Genomic DNA, 27,845 nt, shown 5'->3' with positions numbered 1-27,845 from the left:
CTACTGCTGCTCCTCTCCAGCCCCTGTCGTTCTACCTTTTGGTCTGGTTGGCCCCTACTGCTTCTCCTAGCCCATATTTTTGGCGGTTGGCCCTCGGACATACAGATGGTAGTAAGTTTGTGCTATCCACTCAGCAAATACCATGCATATTACTGCCTTTCTTAAACACAGGGAATGTGATACGTTATAAGACATCTTCTGCAAATGCAGCTTAAATTGCAAAAATGAGGCATATGTAATTGTAGAATGATGCTCCATTATACATTATTTTGCCAAGGCTGACAATGTAAGTAAAAGGAAAATTGGTTCTTACCTGCTAATTTTCGTTCCAGTAGTACCAAGGATCAGCCAAGACTGCTGGTTATTCCACCCTTCCAGCAGATGGAGTCAGAGAAAAGCTGAAAAGCACCCCCTAGATATACCGGAGTGCCACCTTCGATCCTTCAGTATAATCAATATCAAAGCAGAATGAAGTAAATTTAATAACCAATGTCTAGATCAAGCAAAACAATCTGCCCTATGGAGCTCATGTTTTTTTTTTAAACAAGAAAACAGCGAAAAAACTATGCAAAATGAACGTGACAAGATCTGTAAGTAGAAACAAACAACATCTGAATGGATTCTTCTGGACAAATCATTTCTGGGCGGGCGTCTGGACTGATCCTTGGTACTACAGGAACAAAAATTAGCAGGTAAGAACCAATTTTCCTTTCCCTCTATGTACCAGGATCAGTCCAGACTGCTGGGATGTACCCAAGCTGCCCTAAATGGGGTGGGACCCCGAGAGTCCTGCTCTGAGAACACTGCTGCCAAAGGAATCCACATCTGGAGCCCGGACATCCAAACGGTAATGCCTAGCAAACGTGTGCAACGATTTCCAAGTAGTTGCCCTGCAAATTTCTTGAGGCGAGACACATTGGCTCTCAGCCCACGACGCCGCTTGCAATCTGATAGAATGAGCCTTAAGCCCATCAGGCACTTGTCGCCCATGACATATGTATGTGGAAGCAATAGCATCCTTCAGCCAACGGGCAAAGGTAGTCTTAGAAGCCTTACATCCTTTCTTTGGACCACTCCATAAGACAAAAAGATGATCAGACAGGCGAAAAGAATTAGTCACCTCCAAGTACCGCAGAAGAATCTGACGCATGTCTAGCCTCCTCATATCCTGTCCCTGAGGTGAAGACTTATCCACCTCCAGAAAAGCTGGCAATTCAACAGACTGGTTGATGTGAAAAGCCAAGACCACCTTTGGCAGAAAGGAAGGCACTGTCCGAAGCGAGACTCCCGAGTCCGATATTCATAAGAATGGTTCCCTACAGGACAACACCTGAAGTTCCGAGATGCGGCGAGCCGAACAGATAGCCACGAGAAATACGGTTTTAAGAGTTAAATCCTTCAACATGGCATGCTTGATAGGCTCAAAAGGAGAACCGCAAAGTCCACAGAGTACCAGGTTCAAACTCCATGAAGTACAAACCGCCCGCACCGGTGGGTGTAAATGTTTAGCTCCCCTCAAAAAACGAACAACATCCGGATGGCCCGAGATGGAGGAACCCACAATCTTGCCTCTTAAGCAACCTAATGCTGCTACCTGGACCCTGAGGGAACTATATGCCAAACCCTTCTTCAAGCTGTCCAGCAAGAAGGCAAGAATGTGTACGATCGTGGCTTGTCGTGGGGACACCTTCAACCCACTACACCAGGAATCAAACACTTTCCACACCCTGACATAGGTGAGGGAAGTAGATGTCTTTCGTGCCCATAGAAGGGTGGTAATCACCGCCTCTGGATAGCCTTTCTTTCTCAATTGCCTCCTCTCTTAAGCCAAGCCGCTAGACAAAAGTGATCCGACTGGTTGAAATATACTGGATCCTGGCACAGAAGACTCGGGAGATGGTGAAGACGCAAAGGGCCATCCACCTTTAGGTTGAATAGATCTGCAAACCACGGTCTTCCCGGTCACTCTGGAGCTATGAGAATTACCAGTCCTCGGTGAGTCTCTATGCATCGTAGAATCTTTCCCACCAAGGGCCAAGGTGGAAACACATAGAGGAGAATGTCGGGAGGCCACGGTAGAACCAGAGCATCCACTCCTTCTGACCCATGCTCTCTTCTGCGACTGAAGAAACGAGCCGCCTTGGCGTTTAGTCGAGTCGCCATCAAGTCTAGCCGGGGGATCCCCCAGCAGCGCGTTATAAGTCTCATCACTTCCTCGGACAATTCCCATTCTCCGGGGTCTAGCCACTGCCGGCTGAGAAAGTCTGCCTGAACATTGTCCACTCCGGCTATATGAGATGCCGCTATGTGGGACAGATTCCATTCTGCCCAGGCCATCAACTGGTCCGCTTCGGAGGCTACCGGCCGACTCCTGGTGCCGCCCTGACGGTTTATGTAAGCCACCGTGGTTGCGTTGTCGGATAGAATCCAGACCGACTGGTGTTGGACAAGTGGTAGAAATTGGCACAGCGCTAGACTAACTGCTCTGGTTTCCAATCGATTTATGGACCACTTGGTTTGCATAGGGGACCATTGTCCCTGTGTTGACCGAGATTGACAAACTGCTCCCCAACCTGTCAGGCTGGCATCCATTGTGACGATAATCCATTGGGGAGTTTCCAGGTCCACACGCCGAAGCAAGTGATTCGGGACCAACCACCAATCCAGGCTGCTCCTTGCCTGTTCCATCAATGGCAGGGGCAGATGGAACTCCTCAGACTTGGGGTCCCATCGGGAAAGTAGTGCCCTCTGCAACAGTCGTATATGAGCAAAGGCCCAAGGGACCAACTCCAGGGTAGATGCCATAGAACCAAGAACCTGTAAATAATCCCACACTGTGGGCAATAGAAGGGCCAACAGATGTCGAACCTGAATCATCAACTTCTCCATCCTCACCTGAAGTAGATAAGCCTTGCCCACCGCGGTGTCGAAGTGCACTCCTAGAAATTCCAATACTTGTGATGGGACCAGGCTCTTGGTATAATTGACAACCCAGCCTAGGGAATGCATGTGGTTCAAAACCGACAGTACCGCCACCTTGCAGAGATCCTCTGATTTCGCTCGAATGAGCCAGTCGCCTAGGTAGGGATGAACTAAGATCTCCTCCCGACGAAGGCACGCCACTATGACCACCATCACCTTGGTGAAAATTCGTGGAGCCGTCGCCAGTCCAATGGGTAGGGCGCGGAACTGGTAATGCTCTCCCATCACCATGAACCGCAGAAACCTTTGATGGTGTTCTTGTATACCTATATGAAGGAAGGCTTCTGTCAAATCCAAAGAAGCTAAAAACTCGCCCTTGTGGACGGCCGCAATGACAGATCTCAATATCTCCATCCGAAACCGTGGAATCCGCAACGCTCGGTTGACCTTCTTCAAATCCAGTATCGGTCAGAAGGAGCACTCCTTCTTGGGGACCACGAAATAAATGGAGTATTGACCGGTCCGACGTTTGGCTGAAGGGACGGGGACAATCGCTCGCAGCGCCTTCAACCGAGACAGAGTTTGAAGAATCACTTGTTGTTTTTCCCCGAGACCTGCAGGGAGACACTAGAAAAAGATCTCGAAGCGGGTGAGCAAAATCCAAAGCATAGCCGTGATTTATAATATCTACCACCCACTGGTCCGAGGTTATCTTGACCCACTCCTCGCGAAACAGGGAGAGCCACCCCCTGATCTCCGGAACGGAGGAATGGGTTGGCACCCCTTCATTGTGAAGGCTTATTAGGGGTGAAACCGTGACAGGCGCCGTTGCGCTGAGGCCGCCTGCCTCGAAAGAAATGCACCCATGTCTATGACCTTGTCGATGTTTGCCAGGGAGCAAAGGAAGCACCCCTTCCTGATCGGAAATGGCGCTGGCCTTGAAAACGGCCCCGAAAGGTGCCCGAGGAGCGATACAATCTGGGCTTGTCCTCCGGGAGCTTGTAAACCTTGTTGTCCCCAAGGCCTTAACAAGTTGTTCTAGCTCGTCCCCAAACAACAGCTTCCCTTTGAAAGGAAAAGAACCGAGTTGAGACTTAGAAGAGGTATCTGCCGACCAGTTACGTAGCCACAAGAGCCTCCTGGCGGAGAACGCTGAAGACAAAGTGCGCGCAGAGGTCCGGAGAAGATCATACAGCGCATCCGCTGTATAGGCAACCGCAGACTCCATGCGGTTCGCCTGCTCAGTCTCCTCCAGGGGGAGTTCCTGGGACGTGAGCAATTGCTGAATCCAGCGGAGAGTAGCCCTCTGCATGAGGCTGCTACAGACAGCATCCCTTACCCCTAAAGTAGAGACCTCAAAAATGTGCTTAAGTAAAATTTCCAGCTTCCTATCCTGAAGATCCTTGAGTGTTGCCCCCCCAGTCACGGGAATCGTGGTATGTTTAGCTATGGCCGTGACAGCCGAGTCCACTTTAGGAATTCTAAGGAGATCCAAAGATTCCTGAGACAGCGGATAAAGCTTTTCCATGTCTCTGCTAACACGTAATGAGGCTTCAGGCGAATCGCATTCCCAAGAAACAATCTGAAAAAGCTTCGGGTGAAAAGGAAAGGTCTAAGGCAGGGTTCGAAGCCCTGATAGAACCGAATCCCCCGGAGAAGGATCCACCGGAGCTGATGGAGAAGGGATTTCAAGTTCTTGTAGCACGTGTGTTATCAAGGGGTCCAATTCCTCCTTGCAGAACAAATGGAGTACCTGCGGATCATCCCCCTCCATTGGAGCGGCACTGTCCACATCATTGCCCGTATCTAAAGTGGAGGAGCACTGAGGTCCGGGATCCGCAGGTATAGAGGGCGTGGGGAGCTCCTGATCCGGGGCTGAGCGAGGAAGTCGTGGCCCAGCACCCCCCAGGTCCGCAACCGACCTTAAAAGTGGAATCGGAGGGGGAACTGTATGATCCAAGCCAGCCTCAGCCTCCATATATGCTTTATGAAGCAGCAGCACAAACTGCGATGAAAAAGGATGTTGCCTCTTTAAGGGCCCCCCCCCCCCCGGCGGTAAAATCGAGGGAAGAGCCGAATCTGGCTGCGAACCGCGGGATTGCTGAGGACTTAAGGCCGGCGGGGAGAGAGGAGGGATATCATCTCCTTCCTAGGTCTGATGTGCATCGGCACCCGATGCAGGAAAGATGGCTGCTGCACCCGTGCCGGGGTCAGGCCTTTGCCTCTTGGCTACCGAAGCATGAGTGGGGCCGCGCGATCGCGAGGAACAAGAGCGCCGCCCCGAAATCGGCCTCGCGAAGGCCCCTCGCCCTCGGGAATACACCGGGAGCAGAGGCCTTTGCGGGAGAGCCTTACAGACAGCTCACCACACGCCCCACATGACGAACCACACGGCATGAAAGTGCGCAAAAAATTATAGTCAGCAGCCGGGTGAACAATTCCACCCTCTCCAGAGGCCCGGGAGATTGCGGCAGGCTAGGGCTGAAAAAGGTCGGTGCTTAACTTCTGTCACTTTTTTTTTTTTTTCCAGCCAGCTGCAGGGGAAATCAAACCTCCCTGAAGAAAAACAGCGATATCACCCACCAGAGGGATTGTACTTCTCTGGGCCAGAGGAATTGTACTCCCCCGGGCTAATATAGAGGGTGGGGAGTGACCGGCCCACCGGTAAATACTCCCCCCAGCTCACTAGGCAAGGTAACCGTCTCCGGGAATAAAGGCCTTAGGGCAATGCCTTGCCTGCCCCTAGAAAAATCCACTGGACATTCATAGAGTTATTTATTATTCTTTCTTTTTTTTTTTTTTTTTTAATACCTAGGTTGATCTAGTCAGGAGTCAGAAACCAAACCTGTCAGAAGGAATATGAATCTGTAAAAAATTTGACAAGAATCAGGACCAAAGGTTATGCTCTCTTGCATCTGCTGGAGTCAGAGAGATACTGAAGGATCGAAGGTGGCACTCTGATATATCTAAGGGGTGCTTTTCAGCTTTTCTCTGACTCCATCTGCTGGAAGGGAGGCATAACCAGCACTCTGGACTGATCCTGGTATGTACAGGGAACAGAAATACTGTGCAGACTGACATTTAAGCTTGAAACAGATAAATAAAGAGGGAAAAAGGTAGCGCCTCAGTAGCAGTGCCTCAGTAGCAGTGTTGTGCACTGTCATGTGAAGGACCTGGGTTTGATCACCAGCTTAGATCTTTCGCTTCCTATTCACAGTCTCTTGCGGGGGGGGGGGGGGGGGGGGGAGTCACAGTCATCCTGCAATAGCGACACCTAGTGGCTGGATTCAGAGCCCATGATGCAGGTTCTGGAAGGCGCCCTGGTGCATGACCCCAGCCAAGGATGGTCACTGCAATGACTGCACTAAAGGAAGTTGATAGGGGGATATAAATTAGGTGAAAAAAATCCCTGGTAATTGTAAATGAAAGCTCATGGCAACAGTCCTGGTTTCCACTGAGCTGGAAGACGAAGAAACCACTCAGTTATTAGGAGAAAAGTCCGATTTATTTCATGAATTAGGACTTTCATTTTCAGTTTTTATTTTATGTTGCCTGGGAATTTCAATGTTAGAACAAAAAGAAAGCAGGGGAAAACTCACTTTTCCTCTGATTTTTCTCCTGCAAACACAATACTGCTACTGAGGCACCGGGCCAGCCCTTTCTATTAATGCGCTACCTTTTCCCCTCTTTATTTATCTGTTTCAAGCTTAAACGTCAGTCTGCACAGTATTTCAGTTCACTTACATCGTCAGCCTTGGCAAAAGACTGTATAATGGAACATCGTTCTACAATTACATATGCCTCATTTTTCCCACTTCTTTGCAACTAGGTATTCTCTGTGCATATCTGAGGCTTTCCTGAATGTGCCTCCACCATCTTTTCTGTGAAGATATATTTTCCAGTGTTGCACTTGAATCTACTTCCTTAGAGTCTCGTAATGTGACATGATTTAGGATTTTCTTGCCACTGAAAAATATTTTCCTCTTGCACATTATTTATACACTTCAGGTATTTTAATCTATCATACCCCTCGCCCTCATCTTGCCTCTCTTCTAGTGTACACATTGTTAAATACTTAAATCTCATCTCCTAGGGTTTTTCGTAATCCGTCTCTGGACTGTCTATATCTTTTAGAAGGTTAAAGTTTCCAGAACTGGACACACTATTTCAGGTAAGATCTCACCAACAGCCTGTACAGAGGTATTAATATCCACCTTTTTTTGTTTGTTTTATTGGTTATGCCTCTCTTTATGCATCCCAGCATTCCTCTGGCCATCCCCTTGTCACACTGTTTCACTACCTTGAGATCATCTGATAGCATCACCTTGAGGTCTCTCTCCTGCTTAGAAACCTTCTCATGGCCCATTTGATCAATCTTCTGGTACAAGACTCCCTGTTTAAGGCTAACTGCAATCGTATCAGGGCCCTGATGGCTATCGACAAACACATTTGTGGTTATCCCTGTCATTCAATGAAAGCCTGTGGTATTTTTGTGTAAATTAAAATTAAAAAAAAAAAAAAAAAAGACTTTCTAGAGAGCAGCTTAAACACGGTGGAATTCAGCTTTGATACGTGTTGAGAAGTCACTAAAGACGATTCTTGCTTAATATTACATCTGGTTGAAAATCTAGCCCCTCTGCTAAGACCAATGTGAGGCAGCTGCTGCACAGGCCAGATCTATACAAACAGTGCCACATGAGGCAGAGTTATTCCCATGGTGAGCCTGCTGAGGAAACAAGTTGAAAGCTGAGTGCAGAGTCTGTCAACAGAGAGGAGAAAAGAGGGCTAGCAAATTTTGTTGACAAATGCCTCACTGCCATGGAGAACTGTGACCACTTCCGCGACACTGTCTGGAGGGCCCCTCTGCTTGATGACACAGCGGCTTAGCACTGCCGCTCTCCATGGCGACATGCTACCCAAAGCACCAGAGCAGCAGCACCTAATACAAACTGATTACAACAACAATGTACCCACATCGGAAAGCACTACTTGCATACAGGGAATAGTACTTAGCCAACGTCCTCACAGCAACATTCACAAAGTCAGGATATCACGTCACCCCCTTGTTAGAACTGTGAATAATGCTGATTGCTCCACATGGGACCAAGCTGAGTTACTAGGCCAGATGCACAGAGGTCAATGAAGACAGCAGTTAAGGAGCAGGATCAACCATTTTAATCAATCATCAAGACTATCTTTGGTGGACATTGTGCCTGCCTAGCTTAAAAAACACCCAAAAAACAAAATCCCCAGTCAGGTGGGCTGCTCATGCCTTTCTGTACTGGAAGGACAAAGATAAATTGTGGAAGAAGTGACACCTCCACCATCTGTGTGTCTGACAGCTCAGCGCATGTCCCAGTCAAACAGAAAAGGACAGGAAAGGGGAAGGAAAAAGAAGGGAATGGAGCAGGTTAAGTGTCTCTCACCACTAAATACCTCTCAGGTCTCCAAGAATTATTCAGAACCACGTACTCTCGCATGATACATCACAACTCAACCCCAACAAACGCAAACGGGTAGTCTGTTGCCCGAATGGCTAAATCCCTCCTAAGAAATCTACTGCTGGCTCAATCAAGTAGAGTGAGGCCAAGCAAGTAAAATCCTACCACTGGCACTCATTTCTCAAGCCCTACAGCAGAGCTGGTGTGGAAAATCACTCTACGATACATGGCAGCATACAAGTCAGAGCACGGTAGATTCCCCTTATTGTAGGCCTTGCAACGTTTAGTCAAATGATGAATCCAGATTGCCCAGATTCAAGTTCTGTTTCAGCTAAAGGTGCAATTTATTACAGAACAAAGAATCATTTAAGATTAAACAAAATGCTACCGATTTATTCTTGCAACCAACATTCACTGCTGAAGAATAAAATCTCCTTTACCTGCTCTAAATCATGACAAACATGAACCCTGCTGTAATGATGCCACCTTGATAGAAAATTCTGCTTTCACTCCTGTACCTTGTACAAGAAAGCATGACTTCCCAGCGAATAGTAAGATTTATAGCACTGCTCCAGTCAGGAGATTGGCTGTCATCCTCATTCTAAAGCATGAAGAGCAAACAGAGGATTCGGAAATATCTACTTTCTTGGGGGAGTGAGGGGAGAGGTGTAGTAAGGTCAATCCGCTATGAATAACATTGTTAAAATAGTGGAATATAAATTTGTTAAATAAATACAATTTTTTAACTCTTTATTTAACCATTTACAGGCATACATAAACACAGCAAACAGAAAGAATAACAGTAAACCCAAAACACATCAGGCTTATGACAAAGGAAAATATAACAGAGCAGTGTACAAGTCCAGACGACCAAACACAACAAGAACCTTTCCTCCCGTGAAGGCCCTCTGAAACTCAGTCGATACCGTAATGGTCTGGCGGAATTTGGAACCTTTATTAAGCACCTTGAACCGTACTCTTTCAATGTCCATTATATTTCAGACCTGGGCCTTCCAATACCCCAGATCCAGATTAGATTTCCAGGAGGTCGCAGTAGTGAACCTAGCAGGCAAAAGGAGCTGCCCAGTCAAAGGTCTAAGCTTGACAGGCACTAAAGAATCCTGCCAAACTCCCCATAAGCCCAATTTAGGCAGCAGTTTAAAATACCTGCAATCTCCTTTTCTACTTCCCCCCAAAACCATGCTACCCCGGGGCAAAACCACCACAGATGTATACAGGAGCCAAGGTCCCCGCAGCCCCTCCAACATGAAGAACTATACCCAGGGAACAAGGCTGCGAGAGAAATCGGAGTACGCTAGGTCCTGTGCAGCAGCCGCTCCCCTAACTCAACCCGTCTACAGCAGACAGACCAAATCCCTTTCCATGCTTTCGCCATTAAAGAAATTCCCAAATCTTCATTCCAGTGATCAAATAAGGCTTTCCCTTATTCTGTATTAGGTAAGGGTCTGTCTCTGTTCTGCATGTGTAACTGAGGTGCAGTATTTCTGCTGGCATGTAGTTTTTCTGTAGGGCCTGGTAGCAGTATGGCCTGTTCTGTTAACCTCAGTAGGTGGTGTATTAGTGTTCTAGGGCATGGTGTAATATTTGCATTTTTGTATTGTCAAAGATAAGGCTGCTGCTGTTTGAGTCCTGAGGAGTTTGTGTTACTTCTTAAAGGGGCCAATGCAGTAAGATGCGCTCAGCTTAGCACATAGGTTAACCCGCAGTTGGACGCACGTTTTAGATGTGCTACACCAACACCCGAAGCAATAAGGGGAGAGACGCATCCAAAACGAGTATCCAAACCAATGAATAGCTAATAACACTCATCACATGTAAATGCCATGTAGATGAGGCTATTAGCTATTACCCCGATGCAAAACATCACCGTGCATCCAACGCACACTTTTTAACATGGCAAATTTAACACTGGCCCCGGAGCTGGCATTAAGTCTTGCTGCACTTCAAAGGCTCAACTAAAAAAAGCAAAAATACTACTTTCTGGTGTTTTGCTTTGTCTGTAGTTGTTTTTGCCAGCATGTGCAGGTTTTGTTTCTACCGTCTTGTCTGTGACAATTTTTTTTTTAAAGGAATGTAGAGTATCTATATTCGCTTGCACTGCTGCTTCTGATCCCTTGCCTCATCTAGCCACTACTTACTTTTTTTTTTTTTTTAGATTGGGTCATGCGCCTGTAAAGTGAAGTGATTACAAAATACACAAGCCACAGAGGGAGTGAGCTGACTGACATCAAGGTGTGCGGGCTCACAGTCTTCGCTGGACACGGCAGGATAAAATGGACACTCGTATTGAGCGTCCATGTTCCTAGCCCATACACAAGCCACATTTCCTCGGCGCCCGATGCTTTGGAGCGCTAGAGACACACAATTTCCCCTAGTGCATCCTTTTTGTAGAGTGGCAGTTCATTAGATTATTGCATCGGGCGTATAGGAGAGGTGGTTGTGTGCGCATCGGGAAAACGGCTGCTCAATACGAACGCCCGTTCTACCTCACGTCATATTGCATCAGCCTGTCAGTGTTTGGCAGTGAAGGGTTTGCAGTTACTGAGATGAGTGTGTGTGTGGAAGAGGAGGAGAACTGAGTGAGTGTGCATGTGCGAGAGAGTCTGGAGAGAATGAAGGCGAGAGTGTGTGAGTGAGTTTGTGAGAATGAGCACATATGTGTGCAAAAGAGTATGAGAGTGAACATATAAGTGTGTGTGTATGTGAGAAAGTTTGTGTGCATGCTGCTGCCAATGCTCCCTCTAAGGATTGGGTTGCTGTGAGCATAAAATTGATAGGATTTTTGCATCAAAAGAAAGTAGTGCTCACAGGGTAATGAAACATAGCAACCCAATCCTTAGAGGGGGACACTGGATTCAAAGGATAATGCCCTCAGGAGGTCTAATCTGATTTTTGCTAAGCAATGTTAATGCCCACACTGACCTGGTGGATCGGTGGCAGGTGCTGTGCACTGCTGTGGAAGACCTGGATTCCATTTCCAGGTCAGGCCTTTCATTTTCCTGGCCAGCTGGAGCTGGAGATTCTGCAAAAGCAGTGTTCACAGCTCCTGGAGGGAAAGAGTCCCCAGGTCTTGCATAACAGTGACACCTAGTGGCCGAACTTGGGCCTCATGACTGTAGGGTTCCAGAAGGAGCCCTGACCCCCAGCTCCCCAGATGTGGATTGTCACTGAAATGAAGGCTGATGGGATGCCCAACGGAAGCCAGTTCCAGGTGAGCTACAGGTCCAAAAGAGCTAGAAAAAACTGCCGGGCCAAAATGAGATAAAGAAATGCTAATTGTTAACCAGCCCTCTTGGAAAATAGTGCAACCAGTGAGCACATGAGTCTGTAACTCTCCCTCACGTTAACACTCTGCAGTCTTAAGAAGGCATCTTCCTGTGACATCTAGCAGGCTTATTGCCAGTTTGCACATGACAGTAAAGTCCTGTCAATCACACCTGGTGATACAGTCATCCAGCAGACATATTCACATACCAGAGCCAAGACTGGAAACCAAATTATTGCAAGTATTAACACTGTATTTGGAAAGCAGGGAAGAAAAATTAGAAACTATCTAGTCTTCATTAGTTATAAATGATAAGACCAAAGTGCAGCATAGAGTTGTACGGTAGGCAGAACTGTTCCAGTGCTTTCATAAGCTATGCTTTGCTTTTAATTGCTTACTGCAAAGCATTCCACTCCATCATTGTACAACTTATCTGACACTGTGATACATTCTGAAACAGAAAAGGCTCCTTTACTAAATGTTACTAATATAGTACCATAGGTTCGGCTTTCTTCAGCAACTGGCAATAATTCCGCATTTTTAGTCTCACATGGGGGCACCAATATGGAATTTATTGTGTTTTATCAATGTTTGATTAAACAATGATAATTCATTTTATCAAATATAGTGCTGATTAAACTAAGAACCCATTAGGGGTTTTAATCAAATAAATGCAAATGCGCAGTGCTCTTCCCAGGGTACACAGCTGTGATCTGAGCATAAGGAACTTAGATGGGATACAGTTATTCCAATGCAATGTTACGGGATTTAAATGTGTTGGGGAAAGCAGTGCAATTATATTGCATGTAAAGAGATTTCAAAGTGAGCAAGCATGTTCCCTTGCATGAAACTTGATTAATATGTGACAGTCTCCAAAACTTAAAGAATGGGTGAAGGCGCACCAGGCAGCTGGGCATACTGAAAAGAGCAAAATGACCTAAATTCGGCAATTTTCTCGAGCCATGTGATGTCAAATAATTGAAGATAAGTGACCCGCAGCATTTTTTTGCTCATGCTGCAGAAACAATATTCAAATAAACTTGGGAATATTCAGGAGTAGAAGCTCTCAAATGACTGTGTTGGAATGGGGCAAGCTGGTATTCTGAGTAAAGACCACTGCAAATCAATACAATTTTCCTGCTATAACCAGGCAAGTGTTTAACGTAACCCAACACTTTTCAAGATAAGGCAAGGTTTTTTCAGAATAAAGAAGCCCTTCCTATAGCATTGAAATAACAAAAGATCTTGGGATACAATAACCAGCGATAGGTCAACGGCAAGAGGTAACAGGGAATCAGACTCAGACTGCAACCAACAAGGGCCCTGACTTTGACGGTTTGGGAAACTAAGCATGGGGGTGACCTGTATGGCATGACAGATGCTACCAGACTGGATGGACCGTTTGGTCCTTTTCAGCCATCATTTTCTATGTTTCCGTATTTGAATTCACTTTCAGGAACTGTGACTGCAAACCTCGCCTATAATCCAAGTGGGATTTGCTGCATTGTCCACAGTCCAAAATAACTCAGATCTGGGAAACTGTAGCAGAAAGGACAAAACGATCCTGATACAATCAAGGATTCTTACCCCCAATGTTTTGGGTCAGTGCTACTACTGACAGCAATTGTGATTCGATAAACCCTACCCACAGGCAAAGGTCTGGATTACGAGCAGCCCGCCTCTAATGAACACCGCATCAAGCCCATCACCCTGGACAGGATAAGAATGCTCATAAAATCAAACTCTGATGTAGCCCCAGCAAGCCTGAGAATACAGCTGTTACTGTCCTGACTGAAGAGCTCGCCTCTTGTTCTAATTTATTTTTACATCAAGCACAGAAATAATCTAGAGTTGTCGTGTTCAATCAATATCCACCACTAATATTCAACTACTTTACTTTAATTTGCTTACTAGGCAGACAAGGAGTTATCAGATTTGAAGACGTTTTTCGGAATGAAATTCTCAGCATGTGTTGTGGAGCGCTAGGAGAGCGATCCCACTCCTGGGTGATGTGTGTCCTTGGGCCACGGCTCGACCCCAGAGGGCTCTGAAGAGGTGCCGCGGGAGGCGTGGCATGCCCGAGCATGGGCTGGACGGGAGCAGGGCTGGAGTGACATGGAAGACAGGCCTTCCTCCAGACCTGCACGCTTCGGAAGACCCAACAACGCAATGTTGGTCTTGTGAACAGTCCTCCGACCGTTCCCAGCCCTTTCGGACCTGCCGCAGGGTACGGCACGAAGCGGCAGGCCAGATGGAGGCCAGGGCAGCGAAGACTGGAACATGGATTCAGACGAGACTCAGGCATAGACGTGGACTCAGGAACGAGGTGCAGGATCCATAGACGTGGACTCAGGCATAGATGCAGGATCCTTAGACGTGGACTCAGGCAAAGACGTGGACTCAGGAATGAGGTGTAGGATGCATAGACATGGACAGGCACAGGCGTGAACTCAGGACAGGATGCACAGAGGTGGAATCAGGAACGAGGGCTGAAGGAAGACATGGGCACCATCCCTCAGGGCGCCCTACTCAGACCACCCGCGGGACTGAGTCGCGGACCACCCTGCCTCATGCGCGCCCTACTCAGCCCTGGAAGGCTGGTCGCGGACCACGCAGAGAGCGGGAGAGCACAGGAAAGAGGAAGCAGGTTCGCTGCACTATCCTGGCAGCACAAGGCAAGGATACGCTGCACTCCTGGCAGCACAAGGCAAGGATACGCTGCACTCCTGGCAGCACAAGGCAAGGATACGCTGCACTCCTGGCAGCTTCGAGGCAGGTTAAAGCATCAGGATCAGGAACAAGGATTAAGACAGACCTCAGTGCTGGAACAAGGACATCTGGAACAGCAGGAACAACAGGACTGGAACACGGATACTGGAACAGGAGACACACCTTAGGGCTGGAACATGGACATCTGAAACAGCAGGAACATCGGGACTGGAACACGAGTACTGGATCAAAAGACAGACCTTGGGACTGGAACGGCAAGCAGACATCAGGACTGGACGAGGAGCTCCGACAGGTAACAAGAAACACAGGACCTTGCAGAAGTGCTGGAACACGGACGACTTCCTGGAGCGAAGGATCTCAGGAGTGACCAACTCCTTGCGAAGGCAAAGACAGACTGAAAGCTGAGCCCTTTAGTAGGACTGAGGTGGACAACGCCCAGGGAGGGGTCAGCAGGGGGCCACACCTGGCTGGCCCTAGAGGAGGAGCAGAGAGACACGCGCTCGCGCCCTAGGAGGCTGGAGAGGAGAGCTGGAAGCTGGTGGCGTCCTCAGCCACGTGGAAGGCCAGGGAAGCAGTGGAGAAGCCCTGGGCTGGAGCTGGGTGAAGGTAGGTCAGTGGAGCAGCTCCCAGCTGCAAGGAATGAAGCAGGAAGAAGCAGAGAGAGGTAAGGGTGGCTGCAGGCACCGGCAGGACGGCTTCCCAGCCACGCAAGGACCCGGGCTTTAGCAGGCACCAGCAGAGACGGCCTGCTGACTGAAGGGCCCGGGATCGCAGCAGCACGTCGGGAGAAGGCAGGAACAGCTGCGGGGACAGCCCCAGCTGATTCAGGGAGAAAGAGAAGCAGCAGCGTCAGCAGCCCGACTGGCTGTGAAGGTAAGAGCCTGCCCATGCTCCTCACGGGCAGGATCGCAACAGCATGCCAAAATATCAACTTGATCACACATTGGTATTACATCAGGAGGCAAGTCTAATATTTCTTCTTACGAGAACATTTCTCTTTACCATGAATTCACATACTTAGCACTTGAACCTAAGTAAGCACATAAAATAAATGTTATACCATGTTTTGAGATTCTCAAGGATCATATGTAAAGTAAAAGCCCATTTAAATAACATGCAAATTAGGTTTCTGGGTGAAATTGTTTGCATTAGCCTTGTACAAAGTCATGGAATTTATCACAAAATTCTTAACTACACCTCCCTTAGATGTAGTTAAGTTTTGCTGAAAACTGCCAATCTGTGCAATTTTGTGTGTAACATTTCACAAAGTGAATATAGGTAATGAGCTGATTTGCATAAATGCTTCAGTTTATTTCCTATTTTTGCATATATTTTGTATTGTACTTTGCAAAAACTAAATAGCACGGCATCTTTATCATAACACGTCTTATTGGTTGTATTTTTAGACTCATTTGGAATAAAAGGAGTATATTTTTTTTTTATTACAGCCAAACACACACTTCAGGAGTTCGTGTAATAATTATGGTTTGCACGCAACAGTGGGTGATCTCCCAATTAATTTCCTGGCTGTATTTTTTTTTTTTTTAAGATATACTTGTCATTATTAAGTGTCAATTTTTGTTTTTATTACAACAGATTAAACTTTATTGCTAAAGAATAGAAATATTATAAAAGAGATCAATATCATGGGATCAGTTTACAACACAATTACTAAATGGCTATTACACACTGAGATTAAGTCCCGATACATCAAAATCCATTACTTACCAGCTCTAGACACTGTCTGTGGCCATAGGCAGCGGCATAGTGCACGGTGTTGTACCCCTCTTTGTCTCGGATCGATGGATTGGCATCATTCTGTAGCAGGAACTGAATGCACCTGTGAATACATTTCAGATTCCCATTTCACAACATACAAACAAAACATCCACATTATGGTATCTTGCATGCCCGAGAAGGCACTATAAATAGCTTTAAAGAAACGTTTATAGCTAAATTCACACCAGAGCTTGTGATGTACAAGAACCAATCGGCTGCCACCTTCTTCCTAGCTGTGGCCAAATTTCAGAATGAGAGTGAGAGCTCCTGACTTGAGATTAATTGTGCCTCCTGCATCATTGATATTCAGCCTTAATTAGAGTTAGGGCTACAGCAGAGAGGGGAACTCAATGCAAATATCTTAAAATTTAATCCAAATATAATCTTTTACTAAACTACTTCAATTTTTGCTTCTTAGCTCCCTTTGGTAGAAAGCAGTTAAAATAGAAAATCTGCATTAATTCTCTACCAACTGTAGGTTGTTTTTTGTTTTTTTTTTTTACTCATGTCAAATATCTTCCTGGGAATTTGCCTGCACTAGTCCTGTCCTGGCTATAGAAATCTTTCCTCTGGAATTATATTCCTCTCCCCCAGATATAATGCAGGCCCATTCACCACGCAGCAGCCCTCTGGGTCAGTCATTCACCATAAACACAATCCAGGAATCTGGTTCAAGATCTGGAAAGAGACCATTTTAAATTCACTGACTCGAAAACTTGTTCCAGTTGAAGCAGTCACCTGCTTCTTGAGTCAGCAATGCTAAAAGGCCTCCTGTTGTATAAAACCAGCAGAGCGGCAATATATGACAGTCGCCATGGTGCTGATTTCAGTGAAGGAGAAAGGCTAACCAAAAACACCGGATTCATTTTTAGCACGTTTATAACTGAAAGGAAGAAGTGCTTAATATAAAACATATCGACCAGACTACTGGATATAAGCTGTATCTCTAGGGCAGCAAAGCACACAGACAGAAATAGTGTGGGGGGGGGGGGGGAGACCCTGAAAGGTGAGGTCCTAAGAGAGTATCAGAGGAAGCAGAATCTCAGGTTAGGTCAAAGCAGCATCACAGCACAGAGCAAAGAGTTAGTGAACCAGGAAGCTAAAAGCCCAGATGTCCAGAGAAGCAGAGGCACCCGACAGAGACTTGGGTCTTACTGCTGCATCTGAAAGATAAAACTTACAATGCAGCTTCCTTCTCTTTCCTCTCACTGGCTTTCTCAAGTTCTTCAGCATTTTCATGGGAGTTACCTAAAATATTCTTTCTTCTTAATAAAAGGAAGAGAAAAACGCAACGGGGTTTTGAACAAGATAAAGAGTTTCGCTTTCTGTTATCCCTTTCCCCTCCCACCCCAGTGGCACCACAAGGCCCAGTTGCTTTTCCTCATAGGCCCAGCTTCTGGAGGCTGCCATCATAAGCTGCTCTGCGAAACTGTTTCTAGACCTCAAAGCCTTTTCTTGTCGCTTGCATTTGTGTATTGTCAGTTTCAGAAGCCTAAGACAAGCTGAATGCTGATGAATTCCCATTCTCCTTCCTCACAGGCTGGGCCCGGTGGGAGAGAGGGATGGAATTTGGCAGGCTAATCAGTGAAAATGCTTTTGAAAGTCGACTGGGGCTCTTCAGACTTGAATTAAAAAAAAACACTGGGCAACCTGTGGCTGCAAAAGGGCAGACTGGATGGGCTGCATGGTCTTTTATCTGCCGTCATGTTCTTGGTTTCTCTATAACTTAGAATCAACTGGTAATGGCAACCCTTACATCAGCTTGGCGTGGCATGATCTACTGTTTTGCTGCTGCTTCATTACCTGGCCATGGACTGGTGCCCAACCTTAGACAATTTTCCTCAGCCTTGAATACATCTCTTCCAGAATATTCCATTCTCTCCCTAAAGCAGTCGCCACAGGGCTGGCCCAGAGATGCCATTCTATACATCACAGACTCGAAGAAGCCACCAGCAGGTGAGGACTACTCAAGCCCCCCCCCCCCAGTCTGCCCTTTCATGCTTGCCTAATATGTTGCTATGGATCCTATATGATATCTGATCTTCTCCCTCCCAGGCCCTCCCACCAAAGTCCCTTTTATATCAGTTTCACGCACACTGTTTTGATCCTTTCTCCTTCAATTGATGGTCTGTGTCCCCCACTATCTCGATAAAAATATATTTTCTTAAATTCCAGCTCTGTTTTATAACCCCTGGATTCTGACTTCTAATTCTATAGAAAATGCTCCCTTCTAGTTCCTTTAAAGAAGTATGATGGGTAGGCTTATGTATATTTAACAAATTCACTATAGCCGATCGGGGGTGGAAGGGCCTCTTTCCCCAGTATTTACAAATGATGGCAATGCTTAGGGGAGCCGGTGGCAGAAAGCTGGAGCTGAACAGGTTGTCTCAGCTTCCAAGGGCGAGGAACATCCAAAGCTGAAGAAATCCCCAGCAGGGATCCCCACGTGACCTAAAGGAAACAGATGCTAACCAAAAGTTTTGTTTAAAAAAAAAAAAAAGGAACATAAAAAGACTTTTTTACTTTCTGTCCATGTCCGAAGCTGCGGCGTAGTGCAGAGCCGTGCGGCCCCAGTCATCCGTCTCATTTATGTTGGCGCCTGTGCTCACCAAAGTCTCAATGCAGTGGAAATGACAGTTGGCAGCTGCGTAGTGCAAAGGCGTCCTGGAAGACAAATGGTGCCAGATCTTAGACATTACTTGCAAAGGGAGACAAAACTTCTCCTCCATGCGACTCCCAACGGCATTTACATTCCTATGGGCCGATGCAATATGGTGTGCTGAGCCGAGCGCACTCGTAACGTGCAGTTGGATGCGGGTAGAATAGGCGCTAATCAATCCTCTAATGCAATAAGGGGATTAGCGCCTATTCAATGCATGTCCAACGCGGAGTGAATGCAATAGCGCTCTTCCCATGCAAATGAAGTGAATGAGGCTATTAGGCATTCACTCCCGATGCGAAAAGAAAAATGTGCGACTCCGACGCACATTTAACTGTCACCTATTAACGCATGCCAGGAGCAGACGTTAATAGATGTGTGCATTGAAAAAAGAAGAAAAAGAAAAGAAAAAAAAATTGACTATCGGGCCCATCACAAAAACCGACGCCAAGTTTAACAGCGTCGGTTTTCGTTACCAGCGGACAGCCAAGAAAACCGTTTGGGTTCGCGTTAGCAAGGATGCACTAGGGTCATAAGCATCCTTGCCAACGCGACTCCCTAATTTAAATATTGCATGGTGCCCCCCTTTGGGGCGCCATGCGCCCGTTAAGAGAGCAGGCGCTGACTGTTCAGTGCCTGCTTCCCACGCGACTTTATTGCATCGGCCTCCTAGAGAGGTTTTAGCTGGTCCTAGAGAGTTTCTTTTAATTGTTGGCTCTGGGTTAAATGGGCACATTAAAGAGAAAAAAAAAAAGGAAATCTTGGGCAATGCCCTCCTTAAAGTTGACCGGGCCCTTTTTCTCTACTAAAACGAACATCACAAATTCTAATGTCCATGCTGTCCGGCACCGAAACCTAACCACTGCACGTGTTAAGAGCCTACTGCAACTGTACCCGCACCCTGGACTTGGATATGATGCTACCGCCACTGCAAAATGAACAGACGCCAGCCGGCTCCTGCAATCGCAAATATGAAAGCAACATTCACTCTCAAGTCATTCTGCAAAGGATTTAACTTGCTAATTTCAGGAGCCAGCCAATTAAAACATCTGCTCATAAAAAATGTTTCCCTCGCAGGCTAACCACCCAAATTCACAAGGCAGTCATATTTAAGCGGGCAAAAACAGAGCCAGCTCCCAGAGCAGGCTTATGACAGCCAGTTAGTGCTGATTTTCTGATGTGACCAGTTACATTTAGCTGCTCACTCCCAGTCACACAAACAGCAGAACTAAATCAGCCATGGGAAAATCATTTTCAGCCAAAAACTTGGCTTTATCTTGCAATTTTCATCTTAAGATAATTGGTAAAAAATGAACCGATTACCTTTCCCACTCAGTGGCTTTTTCATAATTGACACTTTTGCCGTTCAAGTTAATGCTAGTCAATGGAAAATCGGGATTTAGGGATTAAAATCAGCTTCTGGCGACAAACATCACCTTGTTAAAATGCTGCCTTTATAAAGCAATTATTTATTTATTTGTTTGTTTATTTTACATTTTTTTATTTTTGAATTTTACATAATTACATGTAATTTTATCTTAAATAGAAAAACGTGACATAAGCCTTCCTTTAATCACATCTTTACGTACATCAACATAACAATATTGAAACAATATTCATTACAGAGGATTATGTTCCTAAATATAAGAATTTGGGGGCATAATAATTCTAAGTGAAAACATGATAGATTTCAAATTTTAGGTATAAGATAGGGGATCATGCTCTTAACTAATAGTCGATCTTGTGAGTGACCCAGCAGAAACTCCTTCAGTTGGTCTGGCTCGAAAAATACATAATTATTATTTAAATATCGAATACAGCATTTACCAGGGTACTTTAATATGTATTGGGCACCCAAACTGAGGACCTTTTCTCTCATTGCTAAGAATTCTTTTCTTCGCAGTTGTGTTTTTTTATTATATCAGGATATATCCATATTTGGGCACCGTAGAAGGAGGCTAATCTATTTCTCAGGAATAATTTTAGAACATGATTCCGTTCAGAAATGAAGGCAAATGTTACCAACATTGCCTTCCTATTTTTGACTTCTGTGTCAACAGATAATTCTAACAAGTCAGTAATGTTCATTGAGGAAACTTGCCTCTCTTCAGCTTCAACTTCGACTTCAACATCTGGGACCGATTGAGGCAGGTAATAAGCCTTAGTACAAACTGGCAACGCTGTATCGGGTATTTTTAGAATCTCTTTCATATAGATTTTGAACAATTCAATTGGTGCTAGCCTGTGAACAACTGGAAAGTTTATTACTCTTAGATTCAAGATTCTCTGATTGTTTTCAAGCCTTTCCAATCTTTTCGCATTCATTTCTTCTGATTTTATAAGAATTTGCTGAATATCCTCCATTTTTTGTATTCTTTGTTCATGATTTTCTATTTTAAGATTAAACGTTCCAATTAAGTTGTTATTAATTATCGTCTGATTTTTTGCCTCCGTTGTCATCTGAGCTATTACTTTTAGGGATTTTTCAATTGCTTTTAAAGCAAGCCATACATTTCCCAAAGTAATTTCCTCTGGTGGGCCCAGGTTTATACTCACTGAGGCTGGTTCTGTCTAGGCATTTCTCACCTCCCTGGGACGTGCCATATGCACCAGATCGCTCCCTGATGGTACCGGAGCCTGTCCCTGGCCATCACCTCCTATGGGGCTCGGTTCTCGCATCAATCGGCCCTGCTCCTCGACTCGGGGAAAGCTCTCCTCCCCCTATCCCAGGGGTTCCCCGTGTCTCCTCCAGCAGCTCGCGATACTGCAGGCTCTGGTTCATCGATATTCCTGCAGGCTCCTCAATCGATGCCGGATGCATCGGCCGCGTCGGCTCACCCGGGCTCAGCGTGACATCCAGGGTCAGGGGAGACGGCATTTGCTCCTCCGTCCCCCCCCCAGCGACCAGCCCTTCGGGTGTTTCAGCAGATCCCGCGAAGAAGCCTTCGATGCGTCTCTGAAGGGGATCCAGTACGGGTCAGCTTGAAATTGCTACCCGAACTCTCCCCTTTCGCTTGATGTGCGGCATTAAGTTGTTTCAGGAAACGTTTTTCAGGAAAAGTGCGCAGCGTTGCTTCACTCGCGTCCTATCTGGCGGCCATCTTGCCCCCCGGTATAAAGCAATTATTTTTTATAACTATTTTTTTTGTTATTTTGCAAGATACACACAGACTAAGGCAGTAGTGCCCAAACCTGTCTTGCTGACCTCACAGCCAGTCAGATTTCCAGATTATGAATAGGCAAGAGATGAATCTCCATACATTGGAAACCTAGCATATGGAACTCTACCTCATGCTTATTTCTTGTGGAATCAGGCTGACAGCTTTGGGAACCACTGGTCTACCAGTTAAAATTCAAGCTTTTCTGAGGTCAGCATCATGGAGTATGCAGAGGAAAAATGGTTGCCAACATTGTCGCAGCCTATGTAGCCAGGAAATGCCACTGAAGATATGCCTTGGTGAAAAATGCCTTCTAGCCCTCTGACAGCGCAGCGTCCTTAAGTCACCCAGTAGTTCATTGGGGGGGGGGGAGGGGGGCAGAGGGAACAGAGACCACCAAGGAAGAACATGGGAAAGGATGTCCCACTCCACATGAAAAAAAAATATAACTTTTCCCATTTTTGGTTCTTGTACAATAAAGACAAACAGAATTCTCAGGCTACCACAATGTGATGCTCTGTCATACAGCTGATAACATCATCATTTTATCCTATGCTGGCTCTCACACATGCAAACAAAGAATCACATGATCAGAATGGGATTTGGTGGGTCAGTTTTATTTTTATTTTCAAAATGAACGAAGATTTTAAAACAGAGGAGAAAGTGGTGGAAACATATTTAAAGGGGAAAAAAGCATGGGAATTTTCAGTCTATTTGACATCTTCACATTCACTCATGCAGATCAGATGAAGGAGATGCCTGGATGCCAGATGCCAGATCCCAGAGAGCTTGCATTACACTTTCCAGTGTTCTGAGGGTTATTTAAATATGCTGATATTCCACATGATGACATCAGAACTCCGGCTTTGGGTCAGATTACTTGGAGATGAAGATGGCGGGATACCACATTAGAAGGCATTTACATCATATGCTCTTTAAACAGTTGTGATATGAAAGAAGGTTGTGTTGTCTGGGTATTTCTTAACATGGACTAAATCTTTGCTTATGGAGCATAGAGCTTGTTTGGGTGTATGATGCCGAGCCGTCAGAACTAGCCAGAGAACAGACTCCAGTCTGGAATCTGGCAAAAATCTTTATAAGTTTCTTTACTGGTGAACAGTAATAAACAAAAAACTTGAGGGGGGTCACGTGATGTAATGGCACTAAGCGGTTGCAGATCTCCCCGGCTTCTGGTCCCGAGACACTTTTGGCAGCTTTACCTCCTTAATTCTGTGGGCAAATTGTGGCAGCTATGGCAGATAAGATAGCTAAAAATTCCCTCCTGAAGTTGTCGTACGGGAGAGAGCAGCCTGCAGCGACAAGCTGGCATCCGATGAAGACAACAAGGCAGAAGGGACATTTCCTGCAGAGACGGTAAAAATGGCCATCAACTTGGTGACAAAATTCACTCCAGTCTCGATGCTAAGCTGGAGTTGGTCGTGGATCGGGTCCCACATGTTTTTACGAGGGGGGAAATGACAGCGTGCCTTGACAATACTACTGAGCGTGTGGAGGAACTTGAAATGTCGCTCACTGCCACAAGGCAGCACCTAGAGATCTTGGAAAAAACGCACAAAAAAACTGCCAAGAAATAAGATGATCTTGAAAATGGAATTGGCATAATAACTTGAGAATCATAGGAGTGCCAGAGTGTGCTGAAGACTCAGATGTGGTGACATTTTTTGCCACATGGCTGCCGACACTGCTCAACACTTCATTCAAAGGTGGTAGGGTTAATTGGATTGGGCCCATAGAACCTTAGTTCCTGCACCAAAAGCAAATGAAAGGCCTTGAGTGGTGATCAGGCGGGTGCATAATTTGAGGGATGTGTGTCAGCTTTTGGACATGAGCAGACAACAGAAAGAACTGAGATATATGGGTAAGTGCATTTTCATCTTCCACGATTATTTGGGTGAGGTACAGAGGCACCATGTGAAATTTGCAGAGGTCAAACACGAATTGAGGAACTAAGGCCTGAAATAAGCGATGCTATAACCACCTTCACATGACCCACGATGGCAAGAAGATGATATGTGACTCAGTGCAGGCGTTCCTGCAAAAGTTCCAGAGGGTCACTGCAGATATTCCGGAGGCTGACTCCTAAGTTTGCTTGATGCCAGATATCCTTTTTATTTTGATGTCTTGGTGGGACACTATGAGTTCTATGCTAGATCAGAGTTCCCAGACCTAGTTATTATTGTGCCTTCTATGGTTTGGAGGTATAGCTGTCATTTACAATATTTTATATTGGATTAAGAATTTAGTCTGGGGTTGGGAGGGGTTTGGTGCTGGGTCGGAGTTCAGGTTTTTTTTCCTGTTCACAACTTTCCACATAAGCCTGTTCCTTGGGCCCTCTAGCCGGTATGCGCGTTCCTTGGGCCCTCTAGCCGGCTAGAGGGAGTATGGGTGTAAACAGTTGGCGGTTTTTACTTTCTTCTGCTCAGCCTGAGGGTGGAAAGGTGCCTCCTTGAAGGGAAGTCACAGACTCCATCTGGCACTGGAAGAAAGACGTGAGACTTCGGCGGGTTATATTAAACTTGAATTTTTGGATGTGTGGGATAGTGGAGGCTATATGGGGGGTGGAGAGTTGAATCTGAGAGAAAAGGGCTGGCATCGGGGTATCTCACACCTGCCCTGGTTTTCTCTTATGGGGGTGGTTTTGGGGTTGGTAGAAGGGATTGGTCATCCTGGGATTATCTCTGAGTGGGTGCCTGGATGGGGTTGTTTTGGGGGTTGGGAGTGGGTAGGTGGTAACAGGGGTGGGAGTGGGAAGTTAGGATAGTTGTTAGGATATTTGTGCTCAAAGGGGGGAAACTCTCAAATTGAAAAGTCAGATGACTACAATTACCATATATCCCTGATGAGATGGAGCCTAGTTATGAAACTGTCTAAAAGTCATAGCTAACTCCCTTTTTAATCTTATCTCCTTTAATGTGCGTGATATTGGATCCCCGATTAAAAGATGTCAGATCCTGGGTTATCTTAAAAAGAAAGGGGCACAAGTGGTTCTTCTCCAAGAAACCCATTTGTGGATATGTAGCATGCTAAGCTAGCAACGGATTGGGTGGGGCATGTTGAATATGCCTCCTTTAACTATGGAAGCAGAGGAGTTTGTACCCTCATTCACAAATCTCTGCCTCTAACAGTGCATAAGGTGCAAAAGGACCCGGAAGGCAGATACCTTTTCTTGGAATGCTCATTGTATGGAGAACATTTTGTACTGGCCAATGTGTATGGACCTAATGTAGACCAAAAGGATTTCTATGCACAGTTACTAGGAATAGTAAAGGCCTTCTCTTCCTAGCCCCTTGTTATGAGGGGGATTGGAACGTTTATCTGAATCCCAGATTGGACAGAACTTCGGATGGGCAGTCTGGTGGGTTAGCTGAATCATTGAAGAATATGATGACATTCCTAAGTTTAATGGATGTTTGAAGGGAGCAAAACCCAACTGGAAGAGATTTTTATTTGTTTTTCACCTCGTTTCTGGTCTTATAGTCGAATTGATTTTATTTAATGTTCTCGATTGCTTTCAGTCAAGGTAGGTTTGGAAGACATTTTAGCCAGTGTTATCGCGGATCATAGCCCGGTTTGGCTGTCGATACAGATGTCAGCGACCCTATCCGTGGGTAAAAGTTGAAGGCTAAATACCTTCTTATTGCACCTTAAACCTTTTTGTTCTATGATATGGGAGGTTGTAAAGGAGGTTTTTGAAATTCATGATTCTAGTGAGCACTCCCCTGTTCTGTTATGGGAAACTTTGAAAACTGTATTAAGGGGATGGATTATTAGCTTTGCCTCTTATCGTAAGAAAGCCAAAGTTTGACATTAGCAGTTTCTCGAGATAAAGATAGGTCAGCTGGAAACAGCACATAAACAGATGGGGTCCTACCAGATGTACCAGGCATTGTAAAAAAATAGGGTTGATCTTAGGGAATTGCAACTAGAAATGTGGAGAAAGCAATATGTTATTCCAGACAGCGACTTTATGAGTATGGAAACAAAGCAGGGGCTATGTTAGCCCGGTTATTGAGGCATAGTAATCAGAGAACTTTAATTTCTGGCATTTGTCGGTCCGATTGGACCTCGGTTTACTCTAATGAGGCTATTAATGATAGGTTCAAAGAATTATTCTCGCAGCTATACTTGGCAGATGGGTTAGCATTGGATGAGTTGATTTCTAGTTACCTGGAAGGTTTAAAATTGCCTGCCCTGTTCCAGTTGCAGAGGGATAAACTAGCAGCCCCCATATCCACATTGGAGTCGCAAAAGGTAATTCTTCACCTCCCGCATAAGAAAAGGCCAGGGCTGGATGGCTACCCAGTGGACTTTTATAAAATCTTTCTGTCAGAACTAGTAAATCCGTTAAAATATGTTTGTGATTATCTACAGTCCCATCCAGATCAGACAGGTAGTTTAAAAGATGCCATCATTGTGTTGTTGCACAAACTCGGTCGGGACAATCTTGAGCCAGAAGCATATAGACCTATATCTCTACTGATCGCCGATGTGAAGACACTGGCTAAAGTTTTGCAAATCAGGTTAGAAGATTGCATGGGGTCACTAATTGGGATGGATCAAACAGACTTTATCAAAGATCATACTTCAGTGAACAACACTAGGAAGTTGTTTAATATAATGGCTCTGGCTAGGAGGGATAAAATTCCTGGGTTGATATTCAGCCTGGATGCAGAAAAGGCCTTTGATAGGTTTCAGTGGTCTTTTCTGTTTGCCATCCTCGAGAAATATGGGTTACCAGAACAGTTTTGTGGTTGGATTCTAGCACAGTATGACCACCCTAGGGCCAGGATCCTTACTAATGGGTATTTATCAGGGTTTTACTCTATTGAGAAAGATACCAGGCAGGGCTGTCCTCTGTTTCCACTGCTCTTTGACTTGGCAATTGAGGCTCTTGCTGTGAAATTGCATGCTAACCCAGAGATACAGGGTTTCAGTGTGAGAGCTAAACAGCATCTTATCTCTTTATATGCTGATGATGTGCTGTTATTTCTGGCTAATCCTAAGAGGTCCGGCCTGAGGCTGTTTACCGAGCTGGTAGGATTTGGGGTGGTGGGAGGCTATAGAGTCAACTACCATAAATCTGAAGTTCTCTCATAGGATCCTGAAGGCTGGAGGATATTCCAGGATGTTTTGCTCCCTTCAGAAAGGCACTGCTTATATTAAATATTTGGGTATTTGTTTTCCTGGTAATTTGGGAGACCTGTATAGGCTTAATTATGCTCCTGTAATCACTAAGATCAGGCAAGATCTACGGACTGGAAGGGATATTACATATCGTGGAAAAGGAGGATTAATGCTGTGAAGATGAATATTCTCCCTCGTTTATTCGATTTGTTCCAGCATGTTCCTTGCTTTCCTCCAAGCAGCTTTTTTGCCTCGGTTAACAGCCTGCTAGTGGACTTTCTTTGGGATAGTAAGCCTGCTGGGGTTAGATTAAGTACTTTGTGGAGGCCCAAGGAGTAGAGGGGGCATGGCACTCTCAAAGTTGTAGGTGTACTTCTGGGCAGCAAGACCAAAATGGGTATTTACGTGGCTAGATCAGGATGAATTGAGAGGAATTTGGAGGAGGGGTGGACCTCATAACCCTCTTAACATTGGCTTATTTGTCGCCTGGTGGCAGGCGAGCATGCCGAAATTGCCTCCTTATTGTGTATAGTGTCAAGGTTTGGAGGGAGATGTGCAAGGGGCTGGGCATAAAAAGCCAAGGCCCTTTGGTTTTTTTCTCTCCTTTATAAAAATCCGGCATTAACAATCCATTCATTTAGTCAAAAGGCTAAGCAGTAGTGAGAGTTGGAGTTATATTGCTTGAGCCATCTTTATACATAGGACAGATTTAAATCCTTTATTGA

At 45.6% G+C, this 27,845-nt stretch overlaps 1 protein-coding gene across 4 annotated transcripts in view; it reads right to left on the bottom strand.

The window, feature by feature from the left end:
- The window catches only part of ANKRD44 (ankyrin repeat domain 44), a 427,478-nt gene that overhangs the window by 152,614 nt on the left and 247,019 nt on the right, over positions 1–27,845 (bottom strand). For all 4 annotated transcript variants that reach the window (XM_029606056.1, XM_029606057.1, XM_029606058.1 and 1 more), the window contains exons 14-16: positions 18,682–18,822; positions 17,340–17,423; positions 16,108–16,219 (exon numbers count right to left, since the gene is read on the bottom strand). In XM_029606056.1, coding sequence (XP_029461916.1) covers positions 16,108–16,219; positions 17,340–17,423; positions 18,682–18,822 — 337 coding nt within the window. The remainder of the gene's footprint in view (positions 1–16,107; positions 16,220–17,339; positions 17,424–18,681; positions 18,823–27,845) is intronic.

Source organism: Rhinatrema bivittatum, chromosome 6 (assembly GCF_901001135.1).
Source record: "Rhinatrema bivittatum chromosome 6, aRhiBiv1.1, whole genome shotgun sequence".
NCBI classification, from domain to species: domain Eukaryota; kingdom Metazoa; phylum Chordata; class Amphibia; order Gymnophiona; family Rhinatrematidae; genus Rhinatrema; species Rhinatrema bivittatum.
Note: the sequence above shows the minus strand (reverse complement) of the source record. Positions and strands in the feature narration are given on the sequence as shown.